Source organism: Oryx dammah, unplaced genomic scaffold, assembly GCF_014754425.2.
Source record: "Oryx dammah isolate SB20612 unplaced genomic scaffold, SCBI_Odam_1.1 HiC_scaffold_12, whole genome shotgun sequence".
NCBI lineage: Eukaryota > Metazoa > Chordata > Mammalia > Artiodactyla > Bovidae > Oryx > Oryx dammah.
The window spans coordinates 43,969,087-43,995,209 of record NW_024070196.1 but is presented as its reverse complement, the minus strand read 5'-3'; the positions used below and the strand labels follow the sequence as shown (position 1 = coordinate 43,995,209).

Below are 26,123 nucleotides of genomic sequence, written 5' to 3'. Positions count from 1 at the left end.
GAAGGTCCACCCCACCCCGCTCCCTGGGCAGTGGGGAGGACCCTGGCCACAGCAAAGCTCTGGCTGGCCTCTACTCCGAGTGTCTCAAGAACATTCTGAGCTAAGGCGAGGGATCCTTCTGGTTTTGTTGTTTTTACTTTTGCCCCCTGTGGCTTGTAGGATCTTAGTTCCCCAACCAGGGATTGAACCAGTGTCCCCTGAAGTGAAAGTAAAGTCCTAAGCACTGGCCCAACTGGGAAGCCCCAGCTTTGTTCTTAAAGAATGAACTGCAGTCACTCTGGGATCCACTTCCTGCCCCCTGGGTGGGCCAAGGGGGCAGGACCAAGAAGACATATGGTAGCAGGCGTTGTCCAGGGCGTGGACAGTTTGGAGGCCTCGCACAGGCCCTGGGAGCGTGAAAAGGCACAGGTGTGCTGGAAAGTCACCTGGTAGTTTCCTAAAAGGTGAAACGTGGAGTAATCCTCAGAGCCAGCATGCCACTCCTAAATCACGCCCAGTGGCTTAAAAACCCGTGTCCAGAGAACATGCAAGGAATGTGCGCAGTAGCTTTACTCATAGTTAAACTGGAAACAACCCGAACGTCCACCCACCGATGATGGAGAAACAACATGCACAAACTCAAGTGAAAGGAAAAGGAAAAAAGTCCGGCCACCACGTGGATGAGCCTGGAGAGAATCACGCTTAGTGAAGGAAGACACTGCGGCCACGGACTGGGCGAGTCTGTCTACTCCGGGTGTGCAGAGCAGGCAGATCCGCAGAGACAGAAGGTGGACTAGCAGTGGCCTGGGAAGTGGGGAGCGAGGGGGCGGGGCGAGGAGGGGAAGAAGGAGGGGAGGGGAGGGGCGAGGGAGGGGGAGGGGCGAGACCGAAGCTGGGGGTGGAGCCTGAAGGCCTCTCTGGCCTCCTACAGACTCGGAGTAGAGGGGGACGTGGGAGGAAGGAGATGGAGCGGAGGAGAAGGAAAGGAGGGAAAGGGAGAGGAATTTTTTAAACAGAGCCCCAAAAAGCAGCCTGGTATCCGCAAGATGGGTGAGGGCACAGAGGAAGGCGACGGTAAAATTTCTGGTGCTCTGGAAGCAGAGGAGGCAGTTGTGGTGTTCGCCTCTAGAAGCCACCAGAAGGAACAGTTTCTAGATCAGCCAGGACTTCAGCTCCTAGGGGAAGTGTGAACCCTGGGGGCCAACGGAGCAGGAGGAGGGACCAGTGGGTGGCCCCTCCCCCCAGGGGACTTCAGCGGGCTTCAGGGCCTTCTCTGCACCATCCACAAGGTCAGGGGAGCCTTCCAACCTTTTACCTGTGATGACAAGTCACAGTCATGTGGCTGCAGGGAAGGAGCACGTCTACACCTGCCCTTTCCTCTGGGGAGACTTGGTCTCTGGTTGAGGGGGCTCCTGGAGACGGCGCCGAGCTGAGACCCGGGTCTCCACACCCACAGAAACATGCTCACTCAGTCAGGAGGTTTATTCATGCTAAGGCATCACATTGAGGTTCCAGGAGCTGCCCCTGGTTTGCATGGACATGGATGGCCTCGGGAGTTCATGGTTAGCCGTGTAATACCTGCGGGTCTTCATGGTCCCATGAACACACACAGGGCTCAGGGTGTAAGGTGGTCTCCAGGGCACAGACTGGGCCCACGTCACTAGAAGGCATAAAACAATTAGGAAACACACAGGAAGACACAGCCCACGAGGCAGGGAGGAGTTGGCCTTCAGGGCCAGCTGGATAATGGCCAGACACTCTCCTGTGCACTGACAGTCTGCACCTCTGGGCGAAGCCACTGAAGGTGTTGCCTGGCTCACCTGGACACCCTGGGCACACCCGCGGACTCGCTACTGCGTCACCTGCTGCACCCACTGTTGTTCCGGGTGCTGGTGGACCGTGGCCGGCAGGTGAGGACGCTCAGAAAGGCCTGGTTCTCAGCCTCTGGGCTCAGACGCCCCTTTATAATCAGACTGAAGTCCTGGATCCCGGCATCCCAGCTCAGACACCGGAGCATCCTCTCCAACCTTGTCCCCATGCCCCCACCCCTCTCTGCCCCCAGCTGTTCTCCACGGTGTCTTCAGGTTCTGTGTCCCGGGGGCTGACCTCTGTGGGCTGCCTCACTGAACGCTTTCCTTCTGGATTTCCAGTTCAGCCAGTGAAAGTCTCCAGTGGAGATGGGAGGGAAGGAAGAGGAGGAAACTCCTGAGAGGGGGCCCTCCCCTTTGTCCAACTGGGGGTCCAGCCCCACAGGAGTTAGGCCCCGGTGCTGCCGGATCTTGTGAGCCCGCCACCTACCACCATGCTGGCCCTTTCCCAGGTGCCCACACACTGCCCTGCTGCCACCCTGGCGGACGTGAGAACCAATGCCCACAACCCGTGTCCTTTTCTGAGCTCAGCCGCGCTCATGCTGCAGGTGAAGCAACAGGAGGCAAACTGGCAGCAACGACTGGTGGCCTCTCCTGGAGGGGACGCCCACCCACGCACGTGGACACAACGCCCTCCAGGTCACTGCCCGCCTGCCCTCAGGCCAGTCGCAGGACTAAGGCCCCCAGGCGGGGCTGGACTGGGTTCCAGGACTCACCCAGGGCAAGCATTGGAGCAGGATGCCGCTCTGGGGGACGCAGCGGTTGGGGCTGAGCTCGTTCAGCCGGATGCAGCACTTGCTGCGGCACTCGCTGTGGTAGTTGCAGTAGTCCCAGTTGGGCTGGGGACAGAGGTCAGAGGTCAGGGCTGGCGGGCGCCTCCCTCCAGCCCCATGGCCCCTGGCCTCACCTTGCGCCAGGGCAAGCACTGCAGGAAGATGGTCTTGGCTTTGCAGTACGTCTCCATCCCATAATTGTTGATGACACAGCATTTGCTCTGGCACTCCAAGTGGTCCTTGCAGATGTACCCATTTGGCTGCAGGAGAAGGAGAGCGGTCCTTTCTGCCAGGCCCCGGTTCTCCTTTCAGGGGCTGCCCTCTCCAGCCCCTTGCCCCCCACCTCTCACCCGCCCAGGCAGGACACACCTTCTTCCAGGACAGGCACTGCCGGAATACAGTCTGGGCGGTGCAGAACTTCTGAGGGTTCAGGCTGTTGGTGACACAGCAGTCGCTCTGGCATTCACTGTGTGTCTCACAGGGCTCTCCGATGCCCTGCAAAGTTGGGGCTCCTTTACGTGCGGCCCCACAGACCAAGCATCCCTGCAAGGCTGTTATCCATCTCAGTAAACTTAGCTCACCTGCCCGACACTGTTCCAGAAGGCTAAGGGAGCCAGGCCCAGAGGACGAAGGATGCTGGTGAGCGGAAGCTCACCTGGCCTATTCCATGTGCCCCCACATTTTATAGGTGAGATGTCACAGTTCAAAGAAGGTAAGCGACTTGCCCAGGGTCACACAGCCAACTAGGAGTGGGAGCTGAAGCCTAGGCCTGCCGCCTGCCCACCTCCTGCGAGGAGGGGCCCTCGACTTGGCTCTCAACATCTCAAAACTCCTTTACAAACGCAAAATTACTGGAGGCTGCAAAGAGTTGTTGTTGCGGGTTTACTATTGGCTGTGAGTAACTTTACCTTCTCTTGACTGAGATAAAAGCCGTCGTCTGGGCTCAGGAACTGGAGGCCAGAAGCCCAGCGGGTGAGCGGGGGACAGAGGAGGGAGGTGCATCTGGAAAGCACCGGCCACACAGCACGGTGCCCTCCCTCCTGCATCCTGCACAGGGGGCACCTTGGACCAGGCAGGACGTGGGGATCAGGGGGTGACACGCGGCCCCCAGGACCGACAGACTGCATTGTCTTTGCTGTCGCTCCATGACACACACGAGTTGGTCACATCACCCCACCAGAACCCACTGCCCTGCCTCCTCCCATACTGCCTCTTCTGCACACAACCCCCAATCCTGTGCAGGGTCCCTGGACTTGGGACTTGGCATCGGGGGTCTGGGGGTACACCAGGAGTCAGTCATCCTGGGGACCTGAGAGCCTTAGGAAGCAGGTGCATTCATGAAGTGCAGGTTCAGTTCAAAGTGGGGGTGGGACAGGAGAAAAAGCACAGAGCACCCGGCAGGAAAGGGGGCTGGGAGCCCGGGGGCCCCGGGGTGGGTCTGGCGAGAGTTAGCCCTGGGCCCTACAGAGACAGGGACGTGGCGCTTACCTTATGTGACAGCTGCTGGTACTTCTTGATTGTCTGCACCGGGACCACGGGTAGCAAGCAGAGCAGCAGCAGCAGCAGACGCCCAGCGCTGGCCATCGCTCAGCCTGTTGGCGCCAGAGGGCATGGATGCCTGCCCATGAGGCTCCTCCTCCCCTCCCTCCTGCCTTCCTAATCCTTCTCCATCAACATGGATTTTCAAAAATGAATAGACAGGGTTCTCTGGCCGTCCAGTGGTTAAGAATCCACCTTGCAATGCCGGGGGTGCGGGTTCGATCCCTGGCCAGGGAATCACGATCCCACATGTGTGTGCTGTCCGCTCAGTCACTTCAGTCGTGTCTGACTCTGTGACCCCGTGGACTGCAGTCCACCAGGCTCCTCTGTCCATGGAATTCTCCAGGCAAGAACACTGGAGTGGGGTGCCATGCCCTCCTCCAGGGGATCTTCCCAACTCAGGGATCGAACCCATGTCTCCTGCATTGGCAGGCAGGCTCTTTACCACTGAGAAGCCAAGATACCACAGGCAGTGGAGCAAATAAGCTCACAAGGTCTGGAGTCCACAAGACACAACTGGAAAGAAGTCCTCGTGCCACAAAGAAAAAAAGATTCCACACGCCACAATGAGAACTGATACAGCCAAATATATAAATAAACAGGAGTAGGGGCAAAATGGCATGATGTTAAGAAAAATAATGATGTGATTTTCTTAGAGGGGCTTTGTTTACAAAATTGTGTAGGATGTGCAGAGAATTCCCGTCCTTGCCCCCCAGCCCGCCTCCATTGCTGACTTCTTAGTTGGATGCATTTGCTGCGACCCGTCAGCTGACACCAACACGTTGTTGGAAACTGAAGCCCATGGTGTCATGTGGGTTCAGTCTTGGTGTTGTACCTGCTACAGGTTTGGACAAATGTATGATGTGCCTGTGATTGAGGATCATACAGGGTCATTTCACTGCCTGGGAAACCCTCTGTGCTCTGCCTGTTCACCCCCCACCCCTAGCACCACCCACCCCATCCCTTTACTGTCCCCATGGCTGTGGCTTTTCCAGAGCATCCCGGGGTTGAATCGTGCACTGTGTGGCCTTTCAGATGACTTTTCCCCTTCCTAATACACACCTGAGGGCCCTCTGTGTCTCTTTAGGGCTTGTAGCAAATTTCTCTTTATTACTGATGGAAAATAGATTTTCAACAGCACTTTTCTCTGGAGAACGATCAAGCCCTTTTTCGCTTCAGAGAAGAACGTCTCTGAGGTTAATGTGTGCCCGGGGGGCCTACCCTCTGCAGCCTGCTTCCTTCTGCGCCTGCAAGTCCCTCTGCAGAGGCCCTCCAGACCCCCAGCCTGAGATGCTCCAACCCACTGGGGCCATGTGGTTGGTTCCCTGGCTGTTCATAGAGCCAGCAATTTGGTTTCCAATTTATTCATAATTGGTTTTTACAATGGAGATGCTATTCAAGCAGCATAAAATTAGCCGTTCGGAAGTGGACAACTCAGTGGCATTTCACGCGTTTTTAGTTTTGTGTAGCCACCACCTCCAACTAGAACAGGAGTCCTCAGTCCCTGGGGCTGTTAGGAACGAGGCTGCACAGCAGGAGACTGGCGACTGAGCGGAGAAGCTTCACCTGTATCTACAGCCGCTCGCCATCGCTCACCTGCTCACATTACCATGGCCTGAGCTCCGTCTCCTGTCAGCTCAGTGGCGGGATTAAATTCACATAGGAGCGTGAACCCTACTGTGAACTGCACGTGCGGGGGGTCTAGGTTGTGTGCTCCTTATGAGAATCATCCCGAAACCATCCCCACCCCCAAGCCCTGGAAAAATTGTCTTCCGTGCAACTGGTCTCTGGCGCCAAAAAGATTGGGGACCACTGATCTAGAATATTCTGTTATCCACCACAGCAGGGGCCCATCAGCAGAGCCACTTGCACAGAGCCCTGCAGGGAGCAGAAGTGATCCGAACACCGTCCGAGTTCTGCTGAGCACAGTGTAGAAGCCCAGAAGCTCTGGGAAGGTCGGGGGTGAAGTAGGGTGGGGTTCCCCAGGCTGCCGAGTCCCCTGCTCCCCTGACTCCCTCCATCCCATGTTCCAGAATCTCTCCTAGCTTGTCTTTCAGCCCCACCTCGTCACTGGCCCCTGTGGTCTCCAGCTCAGGGCCCTGTGATGTGACAGGAGCAGTGCCTTCAGGGACCACAGGCCCCGCCCAGACTCTCCCAGGTCACTCTCTTTGTTGTGGGGCCATGGGGAGACCACTGGGTCTTTTGAGGGTCTGGTTTCCCTTTCTGTGAAGTGAGGTGTGGGCTCCCTTTCAAAGAGGGTTTTCAGACGATTCCGTGAAGTCACGATGTTATCTGCCTTTCAAAGCACAGTGGAAATCTGCTTTTTAAACTCCCTGAAATGTTGAGGTCCCAAGCCCAGGAACACGCCCAGCTCTCCAGGTTGAGTCCTCCCCATCCTTGGCCTCCCCCATCTGGCTGCCTTGTCTGGGCCCCATGCTAGGAATTCAGAGCCTTTGGGAGAACAGAGCTGGGAAGGAGCACAGACTTGGGGGTGGTGGTGCGTGAGAGGGAGTGGTTCCCTCCCCCCCAGACAAGCCGACCAGGAAAGTTTGGGGCAGTGGTGTTGGTGGGGAGTGGGACAGCACTGGAGATGTGGGGGTGGGCAGGCAGGGGTCTGGTTTGTTTCCTGCTCCTCTCACCTCACAAAGGAGCACCTGATCCAAATGAGCAAGGCTGGTATTTTCTCCCGAGTCATTACTGTCAGCACAGATTCCTTTGGCCCCATACAAATACCGAGAAATAACCCTGTGCCTCCCGTAAGGACAGAACTGAGCAACACAAAACATCTCAGAAAGGCAAAAGGCGTTTAGCCCCATTTATATGTTTTTGTCAATGGAAATAACAAATCAGGGCTTCCCTGGTGGCTCAGTGGTAAAGAATCTGCCTGCCAAGGCAGGAGACTCCAATTCGATCCCTGGCCCCGGAAGATCCTACATGCCTCAGACCAACCATTGAGATTACGTGCACCAAAACTATTGAGCCTCCATGCTGCAACTACTGAAGCCGATGGGCCTAGAGACCGTGCTCCACAATAAGAGAAGTCACTTCAATAAGAAGCCCACACATTTCAACAAAGAGTAGTCCCCACTTGCAGCAACTAGATAGTAGACCCCTCTCACTGCAACTAGAGAAAAGGCAATGCAGTAACAGAGACCCAGCCCAGCCAAAAATAAATAAACAAACAAAAATTATACAAAAAAACAAGTCACAGGATACGTCACTGCTCTGAGTTTTGGTTTTCAGCAATTTTAGATTTAAATGTATCGGCAGTAAACCATAGCTCTTGAGCCACAAAAAGCATATGCATGTCATTCAGAAGTTTTGCTAATTGCTTCAAAAGAGACACAATAGCATGAACTCAGAGCCCTATTTGGAGCTATTTGTCACTGAAAAGTGATAAAGATGAAGAGAAAAGAGACCAGTGGATGCTGGTCTTAGTGACAACAATACCATTTCTCTTTTAAATTCTGCCTTTAAAAAAGCAAGTCAAGGACTTCCCTAGTGTTCCAGGAGTTAAGAATTCACCTTGCAATGCAGGGGATGTGTGTTTGCTCCCTGGTTGGGGAACTTAGATCCCACATGCCAAGGGGCACCACCCAGCAACTACTGAGCCTGTGCACCACAACTAGAGATTCTGTGCAGCACAACAAGGACCCAACAAATAAATGATCTGAAAAAAAACAAAGCACTTCAAAGTCTATTTCAACATGTGACAACAGCGTTCTAAGCTTTTCCCCTCAAAAAAAAAAAAGCGCCTGCAAAGCTGGGACACACCTTTATCACATGGGCACCCTGCATGTTGACAGATGCCCAGGTGTGTCTGAGGGTCTCCTCCCACCTCCCTGCAGCTCTGCAGGTGTGAGCAGGCTGTTCTGGGTTCTGGGGCCTCACTGTAGCCCCTGAACCTCTCAGTCGTCCCACCCGGACTCCTGACCCTCTACTCCAAAGCGGCCCTTGGGAAGATAACAAGTGTTTCTATGGTGGAACCCAAGACACAGTTCCCGGTCCTGGGAGACTGAACCTACAGACAGACCCACATCCTGGAGCAGCCAGCCGGCGGAGCTGGTCAAACCTCTCAGTGACCCCAGATGTCCACCCTGGTTGTGCCCCTCCTCCAACTCAGGACCAGCCACATGTGCCCCTTAACCCATCAGTCTGCTAGGCTGAGTAACTAACACCACAGACAAGGATGGTCTTGTATCCTGGAGGCTGACAGGCCCAAATCAAGGTGTGGGCAGAGCTGGTTCCCTCTGAGGTCTCTCTCCTTGGCATCTTCTCCCCATGTGTCCACAAGGCCATCACTGTGTGCCTGTGTCCTGATCTCCTCTTGTAAGGACACCAGTCCTATGCGATGAAGGCCCACCCTATAGACCTCATTCTACCTCAGTCACCTCTTTAAAGGCCCCGTCTCCACAGACAGTCACATCCTGAGGTCCTGGGGTAGGATTTGGGGGGACACAGTTCAGGCCATAATGACACCCCACATCTAGTCAGTCGGCCCATCTTCCCCACTGACATCCTCCCCTTGGGTGCGCTGGAGCCGAGGTCTCCAGCTATCAGTGTCTGCCCACCATCTGTCTTCAGGTCTGGTGCAGAGATGGACCAGCCCGCAACCTGGGAAAGATCAGAATCAACTACCCCTCGTCCCCGGCTGCAGCCTCCTCCCTGCAGCTGACCACCACCCTTCTGCCTTCCTTCCAGCTGATCTGTGAGGGCCATCGGCAGAAGGGTGCAGGAACTTGGTTTCCTTCACAGCAGGTCAAAGGTCTCGGATGCCACATCACATGATTTGAGGAAAATGACACCAGACAGTTGAGTTATATAAACATTTTCTAAGATAAATGGCAGCCCCACAGTCACTGTTTGAACTTTGTATACTCTGTTCCCATATCATTTCAAACGTATCAAATACAATAATTATTTCATAACTAAATAAGAGCTGAATTTCAATCACAACTTGAACATTTTAACATTTCAAACCTGCAATGTTCTTTTTTATATTATGAAGATTTTTCTAGACAAATTCTTTTATTATTATTTTATTGATTTATTTGGCTGCACAGTTTCTCAGTTGCTGCATGTGGGATCTGGTTCCCTGACCAGGGATCGAACCCAGACCCCCAGCAATGGGAGCAAGGAGCCTTAGCCACTGGAACACCTGGGAAGTTCCAAAGCAGAACTGGACATGGAACAACAGACTGGTTCCAAATCGGGAAAGGAGTACTTCAAGGCTGTATATTGTCCCCTGCTTATTTAACTTATATGCAGAAATGCTGGGCTGGATGAAGCACAAACTAGAATCAAGATTGCCCAGAGAAATATCAATAACCTCAGATATGCAGATGACACCACCCTTATGGCAGAAAGCGAAGAAGAACTAGAGTCTCTTGATGAAAGTGAAAGAGGAGAATGAAAAAGTTGGCTTAAAGCTCAACATTCAGAAAACTAAGATTATGGTATCTGATCCCATCACTTCATGGCAAATAAATGGCAAAACAATGGGAACAGTGACAGACTTTATTTTGGGTGGCTCCAAAATCACTGCAGATGGTGACTGCAGCCATGAAATTAAAAGATGCTTGCTCTTTGGAAGAAAAGTTATGACCAACCTAGACAGCATATTAAAAAGCAGCGACATTACTTTGCCAACAAAGGTCCATCTAGTCAAGGCTATGGTTTTTCCAGTAGTCATGTATAGATGTGAGAGTTGGACTATAAAAAAAAGCTGAATGCCGAAGAATTGATGCTTTTGAACTGTGGTGTTGGAGGAGACTTTTGGGAATCCCTTGACTGCAAGGAGAGCCAACCAGTTAATCCCAAAGGAAATCGGTCCTGAATATTCATACTTTGGCCACCTGATGCAAAGAACTGACTCATTGGAAAAGACCCTCATGCTGGGAAAGATTGAAGGTGAGAGGAGAAGGGGACTACAGAGGATGAGATGGTTGGATGGCATCACCGACTCAATGGACATGAGTTTGAGTAAGCTCCGGGAGTTGGTGATGGACAGGGAGGCCTGGCGTGCTGCAGTCCATGCGGTCGCAAAGAGTTGGACACAACTGAGCAACTGAACTGAACTGAAACATACTTTATTTTATTTTTAAAAATTTTTGGTCATACTGCTTGGCATGGCACGTGGGATCTTAGTTCCCCAACCAGGGATCAAACCCGTGCCCCTTACATTGGAACACAAAGTCTTAACCACTGGACCACGGGGGAAAACCTACAGTATTCTTTTTGTATTTTAAACCAGGGGAAAATTTTTTTCTGGTCTCATATTTTTTCTTAGGCCCTTGAAAAGTGCATAGGCCCAGTTTACAAAATTGGGTACGTTATGCCTTGTCAAACAGCCCCAACAACACGGAAGCACTGGACCCTCCCCCTCTGGGGCTCAAGAAAGCCCAGTTCATGGAAGGTCACAGTCTACCTGTGCTCACAGCCCATCACTCACAACAACCAAGAGGGGGCAGTTGCCCAAGGGCTCATCAGTGCATGATAGACAAACAAAATGAGGTCCGTCCCCATAATAGAATATTACTCTCCTTAAAAAGGACAGAGACTCAGATGCCGGCTACAATACAGAAAAATCTGGAGGACAGCACACTCAGTGAAATGAGACAGACACCAAGCGACAAATTCTGTGTGATTCACTTTCATGGGGACAGTGTTTCTCTTTGGGAAGATGGAAGAGTCCTGGAGAGAGATGGGGGAAAGGTTGCACAACAATGAAAATGCTCTTAATGGCTCTAAACTGTGCACCTAAAAATTGTTAAGATGGTAAATTCTATATTGTATGTATTTTACCAGGATTAAACTCAGGACCCTGGAGGCATAGTTATCTCATATTTGCTGCCTCTAGTTATTTTGAAATATTCTTCTATGCACAGAATCTCTTTTCTTGGATATTTGTGTATATGTCTCTCAAATCAGGCATCTTTGCACAGGTTTGCCTTCCAAACACCAACATCAGGTATGATTCCATGATATCTCAATCTACCCATAAAAGCCTGATGCCAAACCTTGATAAAAACCTTACGAATCTCAATAATTTAAATTATATGATCAAACTACAACCTCTGTATTTACAGCAGAAACCCCTTGTGCTGGAGCCATCCCCACCCTGCTTGTTTCAGTCCTTGCATGAGGAGGCGGCTTAGCCTCTGGTGCCCATGAGAAAGGTGACCCGAAGGTGCAGCCCAGATGAGGGGTCGCGGGCAGGTCGCCCGGCACATTTACACACGGAAAAGCAAGACTTGCCAGTCACCATGTGAGACTGAACTTTCCCTGCGGAAAAAAACGCCCTCTGGTAGCTGATAACAGCTTAAGTTCACAGCCATCCTACCTTTAAATCTTGGGGCCCACCGCTCCTTTGTGCAAAAGCAACACTGACCAGGCTGTGGCCACAGAAAAGACTCCCAGCCCAGAAGCAGAGACTCGCCAGAGAGAGCTGCTCAGAATCACTGGAGCTGCCCCCAGCCCCTCCTCTGCCCCCACCGTGTCCCTGTCTCTGCCCTCCAGGAGAAGTCTCTTCCTTGTTCAGGAGAGACCAGATGCACAGTGGCCCGTGGCCAGGGCACCCAGGACAGCAGGATGTTGGCCCACACAAGAACGCCAGACACCAGCCGCAGCCTCTGCAACCACGGCCGCCGGCCAGTGACCGCAGCCTCCCCGGGTCTGCCCGCCTCCACGCAGGACCAGCCCCTAGCCCCTCACCTGGGACACCCCGCTTCCAGTCAGCCGCCCCGCCCTCGCCACCAGCACCCCTCAGGGCCCCTGGAGCCCACCTCTTTCACTCTCAGGGTCCCCAGCTGCCTGCCTGGGGGGCTGCCGATTCCCGGCCATGTTTGTTCTCCTGTGGGTGGTGTGAACACAGTGTTCATTCAGTTAACATTGACTGACATTTACCTTTGGCTCCACGCCCAGCTCTGGGAAGAAGACGATGCATCAAGCATCTGCCTCGTCACCCGGAAAGGAGTTCTGGGCTTACTGCGGGGGAGAGACCCGTGCACAGACTATGGAGAGCCTTTAGGGGAGCGGTGGGGACGCTGGGAGGAGTACGGGGGGTCTCCAGGTGGGGTTCCCTAGGTGGCGGGAGGCAGGACAGAGGTCCCGGCAGAGCAGGGGTCTGGGCTCCGCCTGGGTTTGCGGGGTGGGTGAGAGGGTGGGGCCTGGAGAGCTGGCGCGGGAACCTTCACAGGACAGAGAGAGTCTCAGAAAGCTCGGGCACCACGCAGGACAGACGAGATGGCACTGCTGAACCTCGGGGTCAGTGGGCTCTGTGGAGCAGGCACCTGTAAGAACCAGGACTGGAGGACTTCTCTGGCGGTCCAGTGGTTAACAACCGGCCTTCCAATGCAGGGGGTGTGGGTTCCATCCCTGGTGGAGGAAATAAGATCCCACATGCTGCGGGGCAACTACTGAGCGCGTGCTCCGCAGCAAGAGAAGCCTGTGCTACAGCGGAGACCCGGCACAGCCAAAAAAGAACTGGGGCTGGGTGCTGACCGTGTGTCGGAGGTGAGGGCGTCAGGAACCCAGGACAACTCCAGGTTCTAGGGAGGGGCTCTGAGGGACTCTGTTCTGCACAGCATTTCAAGGGCCCACCACTACCAGCAAGCCCCCCAAAGCTCAGTGGCCCAAAGGGCAATCTGTGACAGCCTCTCTGGTGCTGTGGATTGATGGGGCTCGACAGAGAAGTTCTCCCTGGGACTCACACAGCAAAGGGCAGTCAGATTGCGCCAGGCTGGTGAAGTGACCTGAAATGAAGTCTCTTCCACCAAGATAGCTGGAACTGGACCGGCTGGGGCGCCTCCCCGACTGGGCTTCCTCACAACACTGAGTCCCAGGAGGATCCAGGCCAGGAGCCAGCACCACCCCCGGGGAGATGCCTGGTCAGTATAGGAGATGGAGTGATCCTCCCAGGAGTAGACACTATCCCTCAGGGAGGTTGCAGAGGGTGAGGAGGGGCTGCTGGCCACGGGATATGGTTTCTTACAGGGGTTAAGGAAGACAGTCTAAAACAGATCTCTGTAACTTACTAAAAACAATGAATTATATACTCTAAATGGGTGAATTGTATAACCTGTGACTTTTATCCCAATAAAGCTATTTAGGAAAGGAAATTTATTTGAACTTTTACTTATAACTTGATTGTTGTATACATTTTAAAAATTCTATTCTTACTTTACTTTTATTCTTATCAGAGAGTAGCATTTCCTTTTACCAAAGGTTTTAGAATTCAATTGAATAACTTGATTTTTTTCACTTGTAAAATGACTTTTTAAGTAAAAAAAAAAACAAACAAAAAAACCTTTATGGGACTCAATCCTCCTAAGACTAATTTCTTTAACTTATTAATTTTTTAACCGTTTCTTAAAAATTGAAGTATAGTTGATTTACAATGTTGTGTTAGTTTCTAGTGTACAACAAAATGATTATATATGGGAATCTCTGGTGGCTCAGCAGTAAAGAATCTGCCTACAGTGCAGGAGACCCGGGTTCGATCCCTGGGTTGGGAAGATCCCCTGGAGAAGGAAATGGCAACCCACTCCAATTTCTTGCCTGGAAAATTCCGTGGATAGAAGAGCCGAGCGGGCTGCAGTCCATGGGGTCGCAAGAGTTAGACACGATTTAGCAACTAAACCACCCACCACTATATATATATAAAGAGAGCGACAGAGAAGCTAGAAATCAACTACAAGAAAAAAAAAACTGCAAAAAAACCACAAACATGTGTCCATGCTAAACAATATGCTACTGAACAACCAGTGCTGAGCGGAGACTTGCGTCCGCTGGCCTCAGGGCGGGGGTGGGTGTTGGTGTCAGCCACAGCTCTTAAGGGACCCATGCTCTTGGCTCTCCCCCTCAATCTGGCCAGCCTTCTATTCACTCTTTGTCCACCTCACACTGTCCGCTTATCTGGAGCCTCCACAACCTACGATCCTCTAGTTAGCTCTGTAGGTGAGTGGGTGAGTGGGTGAGTCCGTCCACTTCAGCGGGGAGATAGCAGAAGGTCTCCACTCCAGAAGGAGGACCAAGTGGCACCCTAGAAATTACCTTGGCCAGAAATAAAATGGGCATCTTGCTCACTCTCTTTTACTCCCAGTTCTGAGTCAGGTTGGCCCCTAAATCAAAGAAGGGATGGTGGTTATCACAGTGAGCTGACAGATACCGTCTCCAGGGAACCTGCGCGGGGACACATCAGAGCTGGAGGCTCATTTGTCTCCTTTGAGTACCAGGACTTGAAATTTAAATCAAGCTGGATTAGATGATGTCAGTCGGAATGGATTAGCTTTTAAGTTAATAAATGAACTGGCACAGAGCTACAAACACAAACATTTAGGAATTTTGCAACATACATATATTCAGGAAGATTCGCTATAACAGACAAATCTCAGGAAAAGAGAGGCAAAAGATACCTGTGTCCGGAGAGTCAGAGAAAAGACCAAAGACTGATGCAGAAAACGACCTGAAACACTAACAACCTGTCTCTTCGAGAAAACACAGAGGCCGCTTACTAACCAGAGGGAGGGCCATATGAAGAGGACAATAAGAAGAAAAGCAAGAGTTTTGTATGATAGTTCACTATATCTGCCTACTACCCTATGTATGAAAAATAAAGGGGGTCCACACAAAGGTAGGGCTTCCCGGGTGGCTCAGTGGTAAAGAATCCGCCTGTCAAAGCAGGAGCTGCGAGAGATGCAGTTTCGATAAGCTGGCTCAGGAGGACTCCCTGGAGAAGGACATGGCAGCCTTCTAGCATTCTTGCCTGGAGAATCCCACAGACAGGAGGACTTCAGTCCATGGGGTCACAAAGAGTTGGACACGACCGAGAGACTGAGCATGCATGCACACAAAGGTAATCTCCAAATACAGCTTTTTCCTTAGGAAGAATAGGATCAAGCTCATAAGAAGGGTCCCAGTGTGTGCGATAACCACTATCCCTTCTTTTATTTAGGGGCCAACCTAACTGAGAACTAACAGTAAGAGTCAGAGAGTGAGCAAGATACCATTTTATTTCTGGCAAAGCTACTTCTAGAATGCCACTTGGTCCTCCTTCTGGAGTGGGGACCTTCTGCTTAATTGCAAATCATGCATTAAGCCAACAATTCTGATAAACACGGTAATTCAAAATGAATAATAAATAAAGCTTGTCCACATTCTGTCAGCTAGGGGGACTTTTGGCTCATGTAATGCTTGCTCAGTTTCTAATGTCCCATGTCCTAAGTGCTATGGGACTGCACACGTTCCACCTTCTGTTTTTCTTGGAATCAGCTTTGTAAAGGTCATCACTCCAATTGCATTATCTCCATGTCATAGAAAAATACTCTCCACCAACAATGGATCCAGTGTAGCTGGCTGTGACTCAAGAGGACCTATATGTTGGCATCCATTTAATTGAGGAATTAACAATGGGATTGACCAGTCTTACACACTTAGATGGAGAAGGAAATGGCAACCCACTGTAGTGTTCTTGCCTGGAGAGACTCAAGAGGACCTATAAGTTGGCATCCATTTAATTGAAGAATTAACAATGGGATTGACCAGTCTTACACACTTAGATGGAGAACGAAACGGCAACCCACTCTAGTGTTCTTGCCTGGAGAATCCCATGGACAGAGGAGCCTGGTGGGCTGCTGTTCTCAGGGTCACAAAGAGTCGGACACGACTGAGTGGCTAAGCACAAGCACACACTTAGAACAACCTCATTTGACAGTACACAAAAAATGAACCTGCCTCCTGATAGAAGGCTGATATTACACTAAACCCATACAAATGACATGAAACAAAGGGAGATTGGATTTTGCCAGAACAGATGGAATTCACATGTAGGATAACAAGTGTCAGAGAGAATCAAGTAACAATCAAGCTAAAGAGAAAGAAAAGAGAATTTTATTCAAGCCAAACCAGAGATCATAACCTAGGAAATATTATCAGAAGCTCTGAGAACTGCTCCATTGATCAAGAGTTGTAGATACATTTTGAGACAAGGAACTGTGCACAGTTCATCAAAATTTTGTTTTAGTCAATTATGCATGTACAGAAAAAGCTTTTGGTCAATGTGACCTCTTGAAAAAGATGAAAGATTTATTTGCAAAATGAAACAGGAGTATTAATTTTAGAATCACAATACTATTATCTGAAGGAGACCAACTTTTCTCAAAGGTTGATTTCCTCTTCCTGCTTTGAAGAGGTCTGGTTAATATATAACGTATCCCATTGAGAACAGTCTACCACAAAGTGGGAATGTCACTTATTTTTTTTTCTTCCTGTCTTTGTTAGATTATCCTGCCATAGAAAACTTATGAGTTTTCATCATCACAAGTATTTCTTTCTATTTTCTAAAAGACCAGCCTCCAATTGTGCCCCTTGTAGTAGGAAGAGGCCTAAAATCATATCACCATAGCAATAGACATGTGAATTATGACATGTAGGCTTACCTGGTAATCCAGTGGTTAAGAATCTGCCTGCCAATGCAGGGGACATGGGTTCAATCCCTGCTCCGAGAAGATCCCACATGCCGTGGAGCAACTAACCCTGAAAGCTGCAACTACTGAGCCTAGAGCCCACGTTCTGCAACAAGAGAAGCCACTGCAATGAAAAGCCCACACACTAGAGAAGAGCCCCCACTCTCTGCAACTAGAAAAAGCCCACACAGAGCAATAAAGACCTACCATAACCAAAATATAAAGTAAATAAATAAATCTTAAAAAATTATGGCTTGTGCTGAAAAGGAAGCTCTCATCACATTTTATGTTAAATTTATAAAAATAAACAGGACAGGAATATTTTAATGCCAGAGAAATGTTTTAATATTTATTTATTTAACTTTATATTTGACTGCCTCTAATCTTAGTTGTATCATTCAGGATCTTTACATCTGGCATGGAGACTCTCTAGTTGTGGCTTAAGGACTCACTAGCTATGGCATGAGGGCTTCATTGCCTTGCAGAATGTAGATCTTAGTTCCCCGACCGGGGGTCAGACCTGTGTCCCCTGTGTTGCAAGGCATATTCTTAACCACTGGACCATGAGGAAAGTCCAGGAATGTTTTATTTTTTTCATTTTGTTTTGTTTTAGTTATGTTATTTAAATTTAATAAGAAAACTTTGTATAGCTTTCATCTTTAATACATTTGCTTACTTTATCTTGTTCTTAATCATTATGACAAGACTAAAGCAGAAATCCTGTACTCTATGGAATACACATGATGGAACAATTAAGGGTCACTTCAGCACAGAAGAAAACATTTTGAACCAGCAAAATCTGATGTTCAAGATCAAAAACAGTCAGAAGATATGACCAAGAGTTACTTAGTTTGAGATTCTCAGGGGTTTGTCAGTTATAAGAGGATGAGCTTTTTACTCTGGTCTCAGTAATGAGATATGGTATTTTATGGCAAGTGGGCTGTTGTGCCAGGTGTGGGGTTAGTCTAAGCATGTTACTCACTCTGTTAAATGGACTGGAGGCCACAGATTTCTGAGAGTGTATGCACCGGAGCAAGGGCTGCTGGGCTGTGGTGCAAGACAGAGATGACATCAATGTCATAGCTTACAGGTCAACCAAAAACATTTAGAGATCTTTCAGAAGAAATAAGTTTGATTTAATATTTGCTGTCAATGATCGACCAATTTCAAAAGCCTACAATCTGAAGGAGAGTTTCTTTCATTTTAGTAACTGGATCTCCTGATTATTTACCTCTGATGAAATTCCAGTGCTATGTCAAGGTATGGTGCATCAGTTTACATTAGTTCATATGAAAAAGAAAGTGAAAGTGAAAGTGAAGTCGCTCAGTCGTGTCTGACTCTTTGCGACTCGTGGACCGTAGCCCACCAAGCTCCTCCGTCCATGGGATTCTCCAGGCAAGAATACTGGAGTGGGTTGCCATTTCTTTCTCCAGGGGATCTTCCCAACCTAGGGATCGAACCCAGGTCTCCCACATTGCAGGCAGACGCTTTAACCTCTGCACCACCAGGGAAGCCCAGTTCATATGAGAAAAGATTTGTAAAATAGCCACATGTAAAATCCTTCAATAGGGCTGAAGGACATTCAGACTTTACATAAATAAGGGCTTAGCAAAGTCTGTGGGTAGAAAGGGATTGTGATAACTGATCTCTTGGGGAAGGATGAGAAAGCTACAGCCAGCAGATAGAAAGTAGCACTGAAATGAGCTCTGAATCTCCCTTTTATGAGGCAGCTAGTCATCTTTCTTACTGAATCTTGGTCAGGCGTTCCCACTAGTAGACGACTGACATTTCACAGTAGCCACAAGAGGGGACAAAAGACAACACTGGAGAGAGAACAGCACTGACAACATCAGAGGCAGGAAACAGGGAGGAGAGGGGGAGCTAGAGAGGCCAAGAATGCAGGCCAAAATGGAGAAGAACAGATTGATTAGGCTGCTGGTTGTGAAAAAAATCCAATTTTGTGCCCAGTGCAGCTCCCACAATGCCCTTTGTGAAGAGGCATCTCTGAATTCAGGCTGAAAATGCAAAATAATATTAAGTATGATAACACTGTAAGCCTATCATGCCTTCAGTTCAGTCGCTCAGTCGTGTCCGACTCTTTGCGACCCCATGAATCACAGCACGCCAGGCCTCCCTGTCCATCACCAACTCCCGGAGTTCACTCAGACTCACGTCCATCGAGTCAGTGATGCCATCCAGCCATCTCATCCTCGGTCGTCCCCTTCTCCCCCTGCCCCCAATCCCTCCCAGCATCAGAGTCTTTTCCAATGAGTCAACTCTTCGCATGAGGTGGCCAAAGTACTGGAGTTTCAGCTTTAGCATCATGCCTTAGCACTGTATAATTTCATAAGCAATATTATCATGCCTCATTTAAATAAAAAGGAAATTGAGGCTTAGGTGGAGTAAGGGACATGCCATAAGTCATATCAACCATGAAGCAGAGCTGAGATTCAAAACTATCTCTGTCTTTTTTTAAATTATTTTTTGCTGTGCTGGGTCTTCTTTGCTGCATGGGGATTTCTCTAGTTGTGGCAAATGGGGCCTACTATATAGCTGTGCTGCTAGGGCTTCTCCTTGCAGGGGCTTCTCGTCACCAAGCATGGGCTCCAGGGCTCCAGAGCACAAGCTCAGTAGTTGTGGTGTGCTGGCTTAGTTGCTCCCTAGCATGTGGAGTCTCCTCGGACCAGGGATCAAAGCCGTGTCTCCTGCACTGGCAGGTGGATTCTTCACCGCTGAGCCATCAGCGAAGCCCTGTCTATCTTCAGTTCTACACTGCATTACCAGGTGGGACACAAGGTCAATCAATGATCAGGCCTTTGTACAAAAAAGAAACATCTGACTGTAAGTACTGTATGGAGTTTTAAAGCAATGGACTTATTTGATAATTTTATTAATCAAGGAGTGTGTGTGTGTGTGTGTGTATGTGTCTGTGTGTTAGTCCCTCAGTCATGTCTGACTCCATGCAGCCCCATGGACTATAGCCCTCCAGGCTCCTCTGTCCATGGAATTCTCTAGGCAAGAATACTGGAATGAGTTGCCATTCCCTTCTCCAGGGGATCTTGTGACCCAGGGATCGAACCCAGGTCTCCTGCATTGCAGGTGGGTCCTTTACCATTTGAGCCACCAGGGAAGCCCCAATCAAGGATTGCTGCTGCTAAGTCGCTTCAGTCGTGTCCGACTCTGACCCCACAGACGGCAGCCCATTGGGCTCCGCCATCCCTGGGATTCTCCAGGCAAGAACACTGGAGTGGGTTGCCATTTCCTTCTCCAATGCATGAAAGTGAAAAGTGAAAGGGAAGTCGCTCAGTCATGTCCGACTCTTAGCGACCCCATGGACGGCAGCCTACCAGGCTCCTCCGTCCATGGGAGTTTCCAGGCAAGAGTACTGGAGTGGGATGCCATTGCCTTCTCCGAATCAAGGATTAAGTATTATTAAGCTATATAGTGCCTTGGTATACAACCAGCTTGGGCTTCCCAGGTGGTGCTAGTGGTAAAGAACCCACCTGCCAGTACAGGAGATGTAATAGACGTGGGTTTGATCCCTGGGTTGGAAAGATCCCCTGGAGGAGGGTGTGGCAACCCACTCCCATATTCTTGCCTGGAGAATCCCCTGGACAGAGGAGCCTGTCAGGCTACAGACACCATAGGGTTGCAAAGAGTGGAACACAACTGAAGCGACTTAGCGTACACATGCAACTAACTTATCCTCATTACTCCCCAGGTGGCAGCAGACAGGATGAGGCTGTGGCTTCCTCAGCTGGGAACCTGGAAAGACCTCTGCTGTCATGGTGTTCCCTATTCTGCCCTCTTCTCTGATGTGACCTCCCTCTGATGTGACCCTTTCCACATGCACCCTGAGGTGTTTTGTTTGTACTCTCCAACTTCTGTGTGTTGCTCTTCTTTCCTGAACTTGCTTTCCTCTTAGATTGCCTTCATTATACTTGATTCACACTCAAGACCCACTTTTCACATTTCTCTCCATCTGCCTCAAAGTCTCTGCCTTCGTCAATGCTACAGTCTTCTCTCAGGATGTTGGACCGCTAGGGAACCTCGCTGTCCCCTCATCTTCTGGTTGTACTGTGCACAACTTTCCTGGTCTCAAATATCTTCGCCCACTCTGCCCACCCTGACTACATGGCTGTGCTGGCCAGGTCCTGCTCATTGCTGAGGTGTTAAGGTTGGAGCTGTCCACACAACTCACCCCTCCAGAGATTCTCACTGCCAGGAAGAAGTAGTCCACTTCAGGGTGAGGAACAACAGTGACTGCGACATGTTGGACATCTCAGTGAGGCAAGGGGACATGCAGAGTCAAGGATGAAATGACAGGAAGCTGTCTGTGAGGGGAAGCTGACTAGGGCGGCATGGGCAGCCCCTCTATCGAGGGGCAAATTGACACGATCGTTGACGGAAGCAAACACATATCAACCAGAGTCCCAGGGGGAGATCTGTTTGGACTACTTTAGACCAGTCTGAACTGACTTATACCAGTCTGGTCCAGTTTAGACTGGTTTGATCTGGATTAGGCTGGTTTGATCTGACTTAGACCAATTTCGATTTTAGGCTGGTTTGAACTGGCTTAGATCGGTTTAGTTCAGTTTAGACTAGCTTATATCAGCTGTGACTACTTTAAATTTATGCAATGCAGCTAACCTCTGGGATGCAGCAAAACATTTCTAAGTAAAAAGTTTATAGCAATACAGTCCTGCTTCAAGGAAAAAGAAAAATCTCACACAAACTACCCTTACACCTAAAGCAACAAGACAAAGAAGAACAAACAAAACCCAAAGCTAATAGAAGGAAATAAATCATAAAGATCAGAGCAAAAATAAATGAAATAGAAATAAAGTGATAGCAAATATCAAATCAAATAAAAGCTTGTTTATTGAGAAGATAAACAAAATTGATAAACTTTTAGTAAGACTCATCCATAAAAAAGAGAGAGGACTCAAGTCAATAAAATTAGAAATGAAAAAGAAGTTAAACTGACATTGCAGAAATACAATGGATCATAAAAGAATACTATAAGCAATCACACACCTATAAAATGGACAACTTGGAAGCAATGGACAAATTCTTAGCAAAGTACAACCTTCCAAAACTGAATCAGGAAGAAATAGAAAATATGAACAGACAGATCACAAGGAACAAAATTAAAACTTGTGAATTATTTAATCACAACTAGTTATTAAAATCTTCCAGGGCTTGATAGCCTCACAGAGATGAGCTAACATCTATTTTTCTCAAACTCAAAAAACTGCAGAGGGAGGAACACTCCTAAGCTCATTCTATGAGGCTACCATCACCCTGAAATCAAAATCAGACAAAGATATCACCAAAAAACAACAAAAAAATTATAGGCCAATATCTCTGATTAACATATATGCAAAAATCCTCAGCAAAATACTAGCAAACAGAATCCAACAACACATTAAAAGGATTTTACACCACCAAGTGGGATTTACCCCAGGTATGCAAAGGTTTCTCAATGTACACAAATCAATCAATCAATGTGATCCACCACATCAACAAATTGAAGAATAAAAATCATATGATCGTTTCAGTAGCTGCAGAAAAAGCTTTTGAGGAAATTCAACATCCATTTATGATTTAAAAAAACCTCCAGAAAATGGGCATAGAGGGAATCTAATTTTACATAATAAAGACATTATTAAATTTTGGATATTAAATTAACTATTGGTTTACTAGTTTTTGAGAATTTTTGCATCTGTATTTTAAGGAATTAGTCTGTTCTTGTCATGTCTTCCTTTTTTTCCCAGAAAGTAATACTAGCTTTGTAGGATGAGTTGGGATCTGTTCCTTTCTTTTCTAACTTTTAAAAGTTAATGTTTAAAGAAGAATTAACACCAATCCTTCTCAACCTTTTCTAAAGAAATTGAGGGGGAAGGAACACATTCTAATTCATTCTATGAGGCCAGTATTACACTGATACCAAAGACCTACAAGGAAAGAAAACTACAGACCAATATTCCTCATGGATATAGATGCAAAAATCCTCAATAAAATACCAGAAAACTAAATCCAACAGCATATTATAAGGATCATACACCATGACCAAGTGGGAATTATTCTAAAAATGCAAGTGATTTGAGAATGAAAATTAGTCAGTACAATGTGCACATTAATAGCATCCAGGGTAAAAAGCGCATGATTATCTCAATTGATGCAGAAAAAATTTTTCTTACAAAATCCAACATTCTTTCACGATAACAATCAGAGAAGCAGTAAAAGGCAGGAACTTTCCTTTCCCGACATGATAAAAGGCATTTATGAAGAAGCCACACCTAATATCACACTCAATGGTGAAACAGTGAAAGTTTTTCCCCTTGCATCAGGAAGAAGACCCGGATGCCTTCTATCACCACTGCCATCCACATTGTGTTGGAAGTTCTAGCCTGAAAGATCAGACAATAAAAATAAAAGGCCTCCAAGTCAGAAAAGAAGAAAAGTCTGTTTGTAGATGATAGGGTCTTTTTTAAAACTTTTTATTGTGTACTGGGGTATAGCCAATTACCAATGTTGTGATAGTTTCAGGTGAACAGCAAAGGGACTCAGGATCCATTCTCCCCTAAACTCCCCTCCCATCCAGGCTGCCACATAACATTGAGCAGAGTTCCCTGTGCTATACAGTTGGTCCTTGTTGGTTATCCATTTTAAAATAGGATCTTATATACAAAAAATACCAAAGAATCCACAAGAAAACTAGTAGAATAAATGAGTTCAGCAAATTTTCAGGATAGAAGATCAACCCACAAAAATCAGTTGTGTTTCTACACACCATCAAGGAACAATTAAGAAAATAAGAAAATCATTCTCTTAAAGTAGCATCCAAAAAAATTACACAGGAATAGATTTAACCAGGAAGTGAAAGAGTTTTAAAAATGACAAAATATTGCTTAAAGGAATGAAAGAAAATGTAGATAAGTGGAATGACATCCCATGTTCATGCATTGGAAAACTTAATATTGCTAAGATACTACTCAGAGCAAACTAGATTCAACGCAATCGCTATCAAGATTACAATGGTCTTTTCTGCAGAAATGGTACCACTGATCCTTAAATCCATATGGTATTGCAAGGGGCACTGAATAACCAAAACAATATTGAGAATGAAGAACAAAGTTGGAGGATTCACATTTTCCAGTTTTCCTATAAAGCTATAGTTATCAAAACAATGTGGTGCTGGCATAAGGACGTACAGGTAGAACAATGGGATAGAATAGACAGAAAAACCAGGATAAATTCTATGCCTATCAGTTCAGTTCAGTCGCTCAGTCGTGTCCGACTCTTTGTGATCCCATGGACCACAGCACGCCAGTATTCCCTGTCCATCACCAACTCCCGGAGCTTGCTCAAACTCATGTCCATTGAGTCAGTGATGCCATCCAAGCATCTCATCCTCTATCGTCCCCTTCTCTTCCTGCCTTCAATCGTTGTCTTCAATCCTCCTGTCTTTAATCAATTGTCTATGTCTATAGACAATTGATTTTCCACACAGGTGCTAGACTCTCAGTAGGTAAGGAATAGTTTCTTTAACAAATGGTGCAGGAACAACTGGATATTCACATGCAGAAGAATGAAGTTGGAGCCCCTAGCTCACACTGTATGCAAAAGTTAACTCAAAATGGATCAATAACCTAAATATAATGTCTAAAATCATAAAACTCTTAGAAGAAAAGAGGGGCAAAATTTCACGACCTTGCATTTGGCAATGGATTCTTAGAAATGACTTCAAAAGCAAAAGAAACAAAAGAAAAAAAAAGGATGAATTGGACTTCATCAAAATTAAAGACTTTTGTACATCAAAGGTCATCATCAATAAAGTGAAAAGTCAGTTAATAATGGGAGAAAATATTTGAAAATCATATATCTGATAGGGGTCTACTATCCAGAATACATAAGGAATTCTTACAACTGAATAATGAAAAGGCAATCCAACGGAAAAATGGGCAAGGGACTTGAACAGACATTAATCCAAATAAATTATATAATTTCACCCAGTAGGATGGCAATTCAAAGTGAGTGAAAAATAACAAGTGTTTACAAGAATGTGCAGAAATTGGAATCCTTGTATATTGCTAACTGGAATGTAAAATGGCCCAGCTGTTTGGGAGACATTTGTGGTTCTTTAAAAAAGTTAAATACAGAACAGAATTACCATGAAAAAAGAAATTCCACTCCTAAGTATATATGCCAAAGAACTGAATGTAGGTGTTCAAATACTTGTACACAGATGTTCATAGCAGCACTAGTCATACTAGACAAAATATAAAATACAAAAACTCAAACCTCTATTGGTGGGTGAATAGATAAATTGTGGAATACCCATACAATACAGTATTATTTTGCAATAAAAGGGAATGGAGTGCTGGCACATGCTACAACCCAGATGGACTTTGAACTCATTATGCTAATGAAAGAAGTCAGACACAAAAAAGGCAAAGATTCTGAGTCCATTACTTGAAATATCCAAAACAGGTAAATCCTAGAGAGACAAGGTATATTGGTGGTTGCCAGTATGTGGGAGGAGAGGGGAATAGGAAGTTCTTGTTAAGCATGGGTTTTATTTGGTGATGATGAAAATGTTTTGGACGGAGATGATGGTAGTTGCAAACTATTGTGAATGGACTAAATTTCAACAAATTGTTCATTAAAACGGTTAATTGAATGCTGCGTGAATTTCATCTCAAATGTGACATTTATCGTTTGTGAAACACTATGATATCTGAGATTTGTTCCAAACTAATGAAGTGAGGGTATTGATAAAAAAGTGAAAACAAAAACAAAGCACGACAGAGTTGGAAAAGGATAGAAACCTGGAGTGTCAAGTTATTGCCGAAATCCATGTGAGAAACGAGGCTGTGCGCTTGGATGGAGGAAGAGGCTAGAACCGAACAGCGCCGAGGTGTGTCTGTAGATAAAAGCAAGAAGACTGGGCAAAGAAAGAAATCCAAATTTTTATGTGAACCCTGGAGGCAGGGGTGTCTTTGCCGAGCTGCGGAGAACCGAGGGCGCGAATCAAGGGTTGCCCTTGGGAAATCATCTCCTTGTACACCTTAAACTCTACTTCACGTGCCAATTGTATCTCAGTAACATTTCGGAAAATATACATATATTTATTTTTAAAGAAATTGCTATTCGGGTTTAATGCGCGCTGCACATTCGACACCAGTGGAGAAGCCGAGGAGGCGGGCCATGCTCGGGCGGCTTCCTCCCGCGTCTTAAGTGTCTGATTTCCGAGGGACGCGAGGGCTTGGTCCGTCTCCACGCCCTCTCTGAGCGGTCTGGGGCCGAAGGCTGCCGCGACCCGGCGCTCTGCCGGCTCGGGGTCCCACCTGGTGACACCTGCCAGGTGCGCTGGGCGTCTCTGCCCCGCGCCCGGGCTGCTAGGGGACTGATCTGGGGCAGGGAGAGGCGGGTTAGGGCGGGGCGCACGAGGCCACGCCCAGGAGGCGGTGCGCGAGAGCCCCCCAGCCCTTGCT

General features: G+C 47.8%; 1 protein-coding gene across 2 annotated transcripts; it reads right to left on the bottom strand.

The window, feature by feature from the left end:
• Positions 1 to 832: 832 nt before the first annotated feature.
• On the bottom strand, positions 833 to 12,007 carry LRCOL1 (leucine rich colipase like 1). 2 transcript variants are annotated; one of them, XM_040251538.1, is made up of 6 exons: positions 11,944 to 12,007; positions 4,109 to 4,212; positions 2,990 to 3,115; positions 2,755 to 2,880; positions 2,564 to 2,686; positions 833 to 1,639 (listed from the first exon to the last, which is right to left on the bottom strand). In XM_040251538.1, exons 2-6 carry the CDS (start codon positions 4,202 to 4,204, stop codon positions 1,637 to 1,639), a joined length of 474 nt encoding a protein of 157 aa, XP_040107472.1. In that variant the 5' UTR covers positions 4,205 to 4,212; positions 11,944 to 12,007; the 3' UTR covers positions 833 to 1,636. The 2 variants fall into 2 exon arrangements, with proteins under 2 accessions (XP_040107472.1, XP_040107473.1); XM_040251539.1 differs by lacking the exon at positions 11,944 to 12,007 and adding an exon at positions 11,502 to 11,763.
• Positions 12,008 to 26,123: the final 14,116 nt, after the last annotated feature.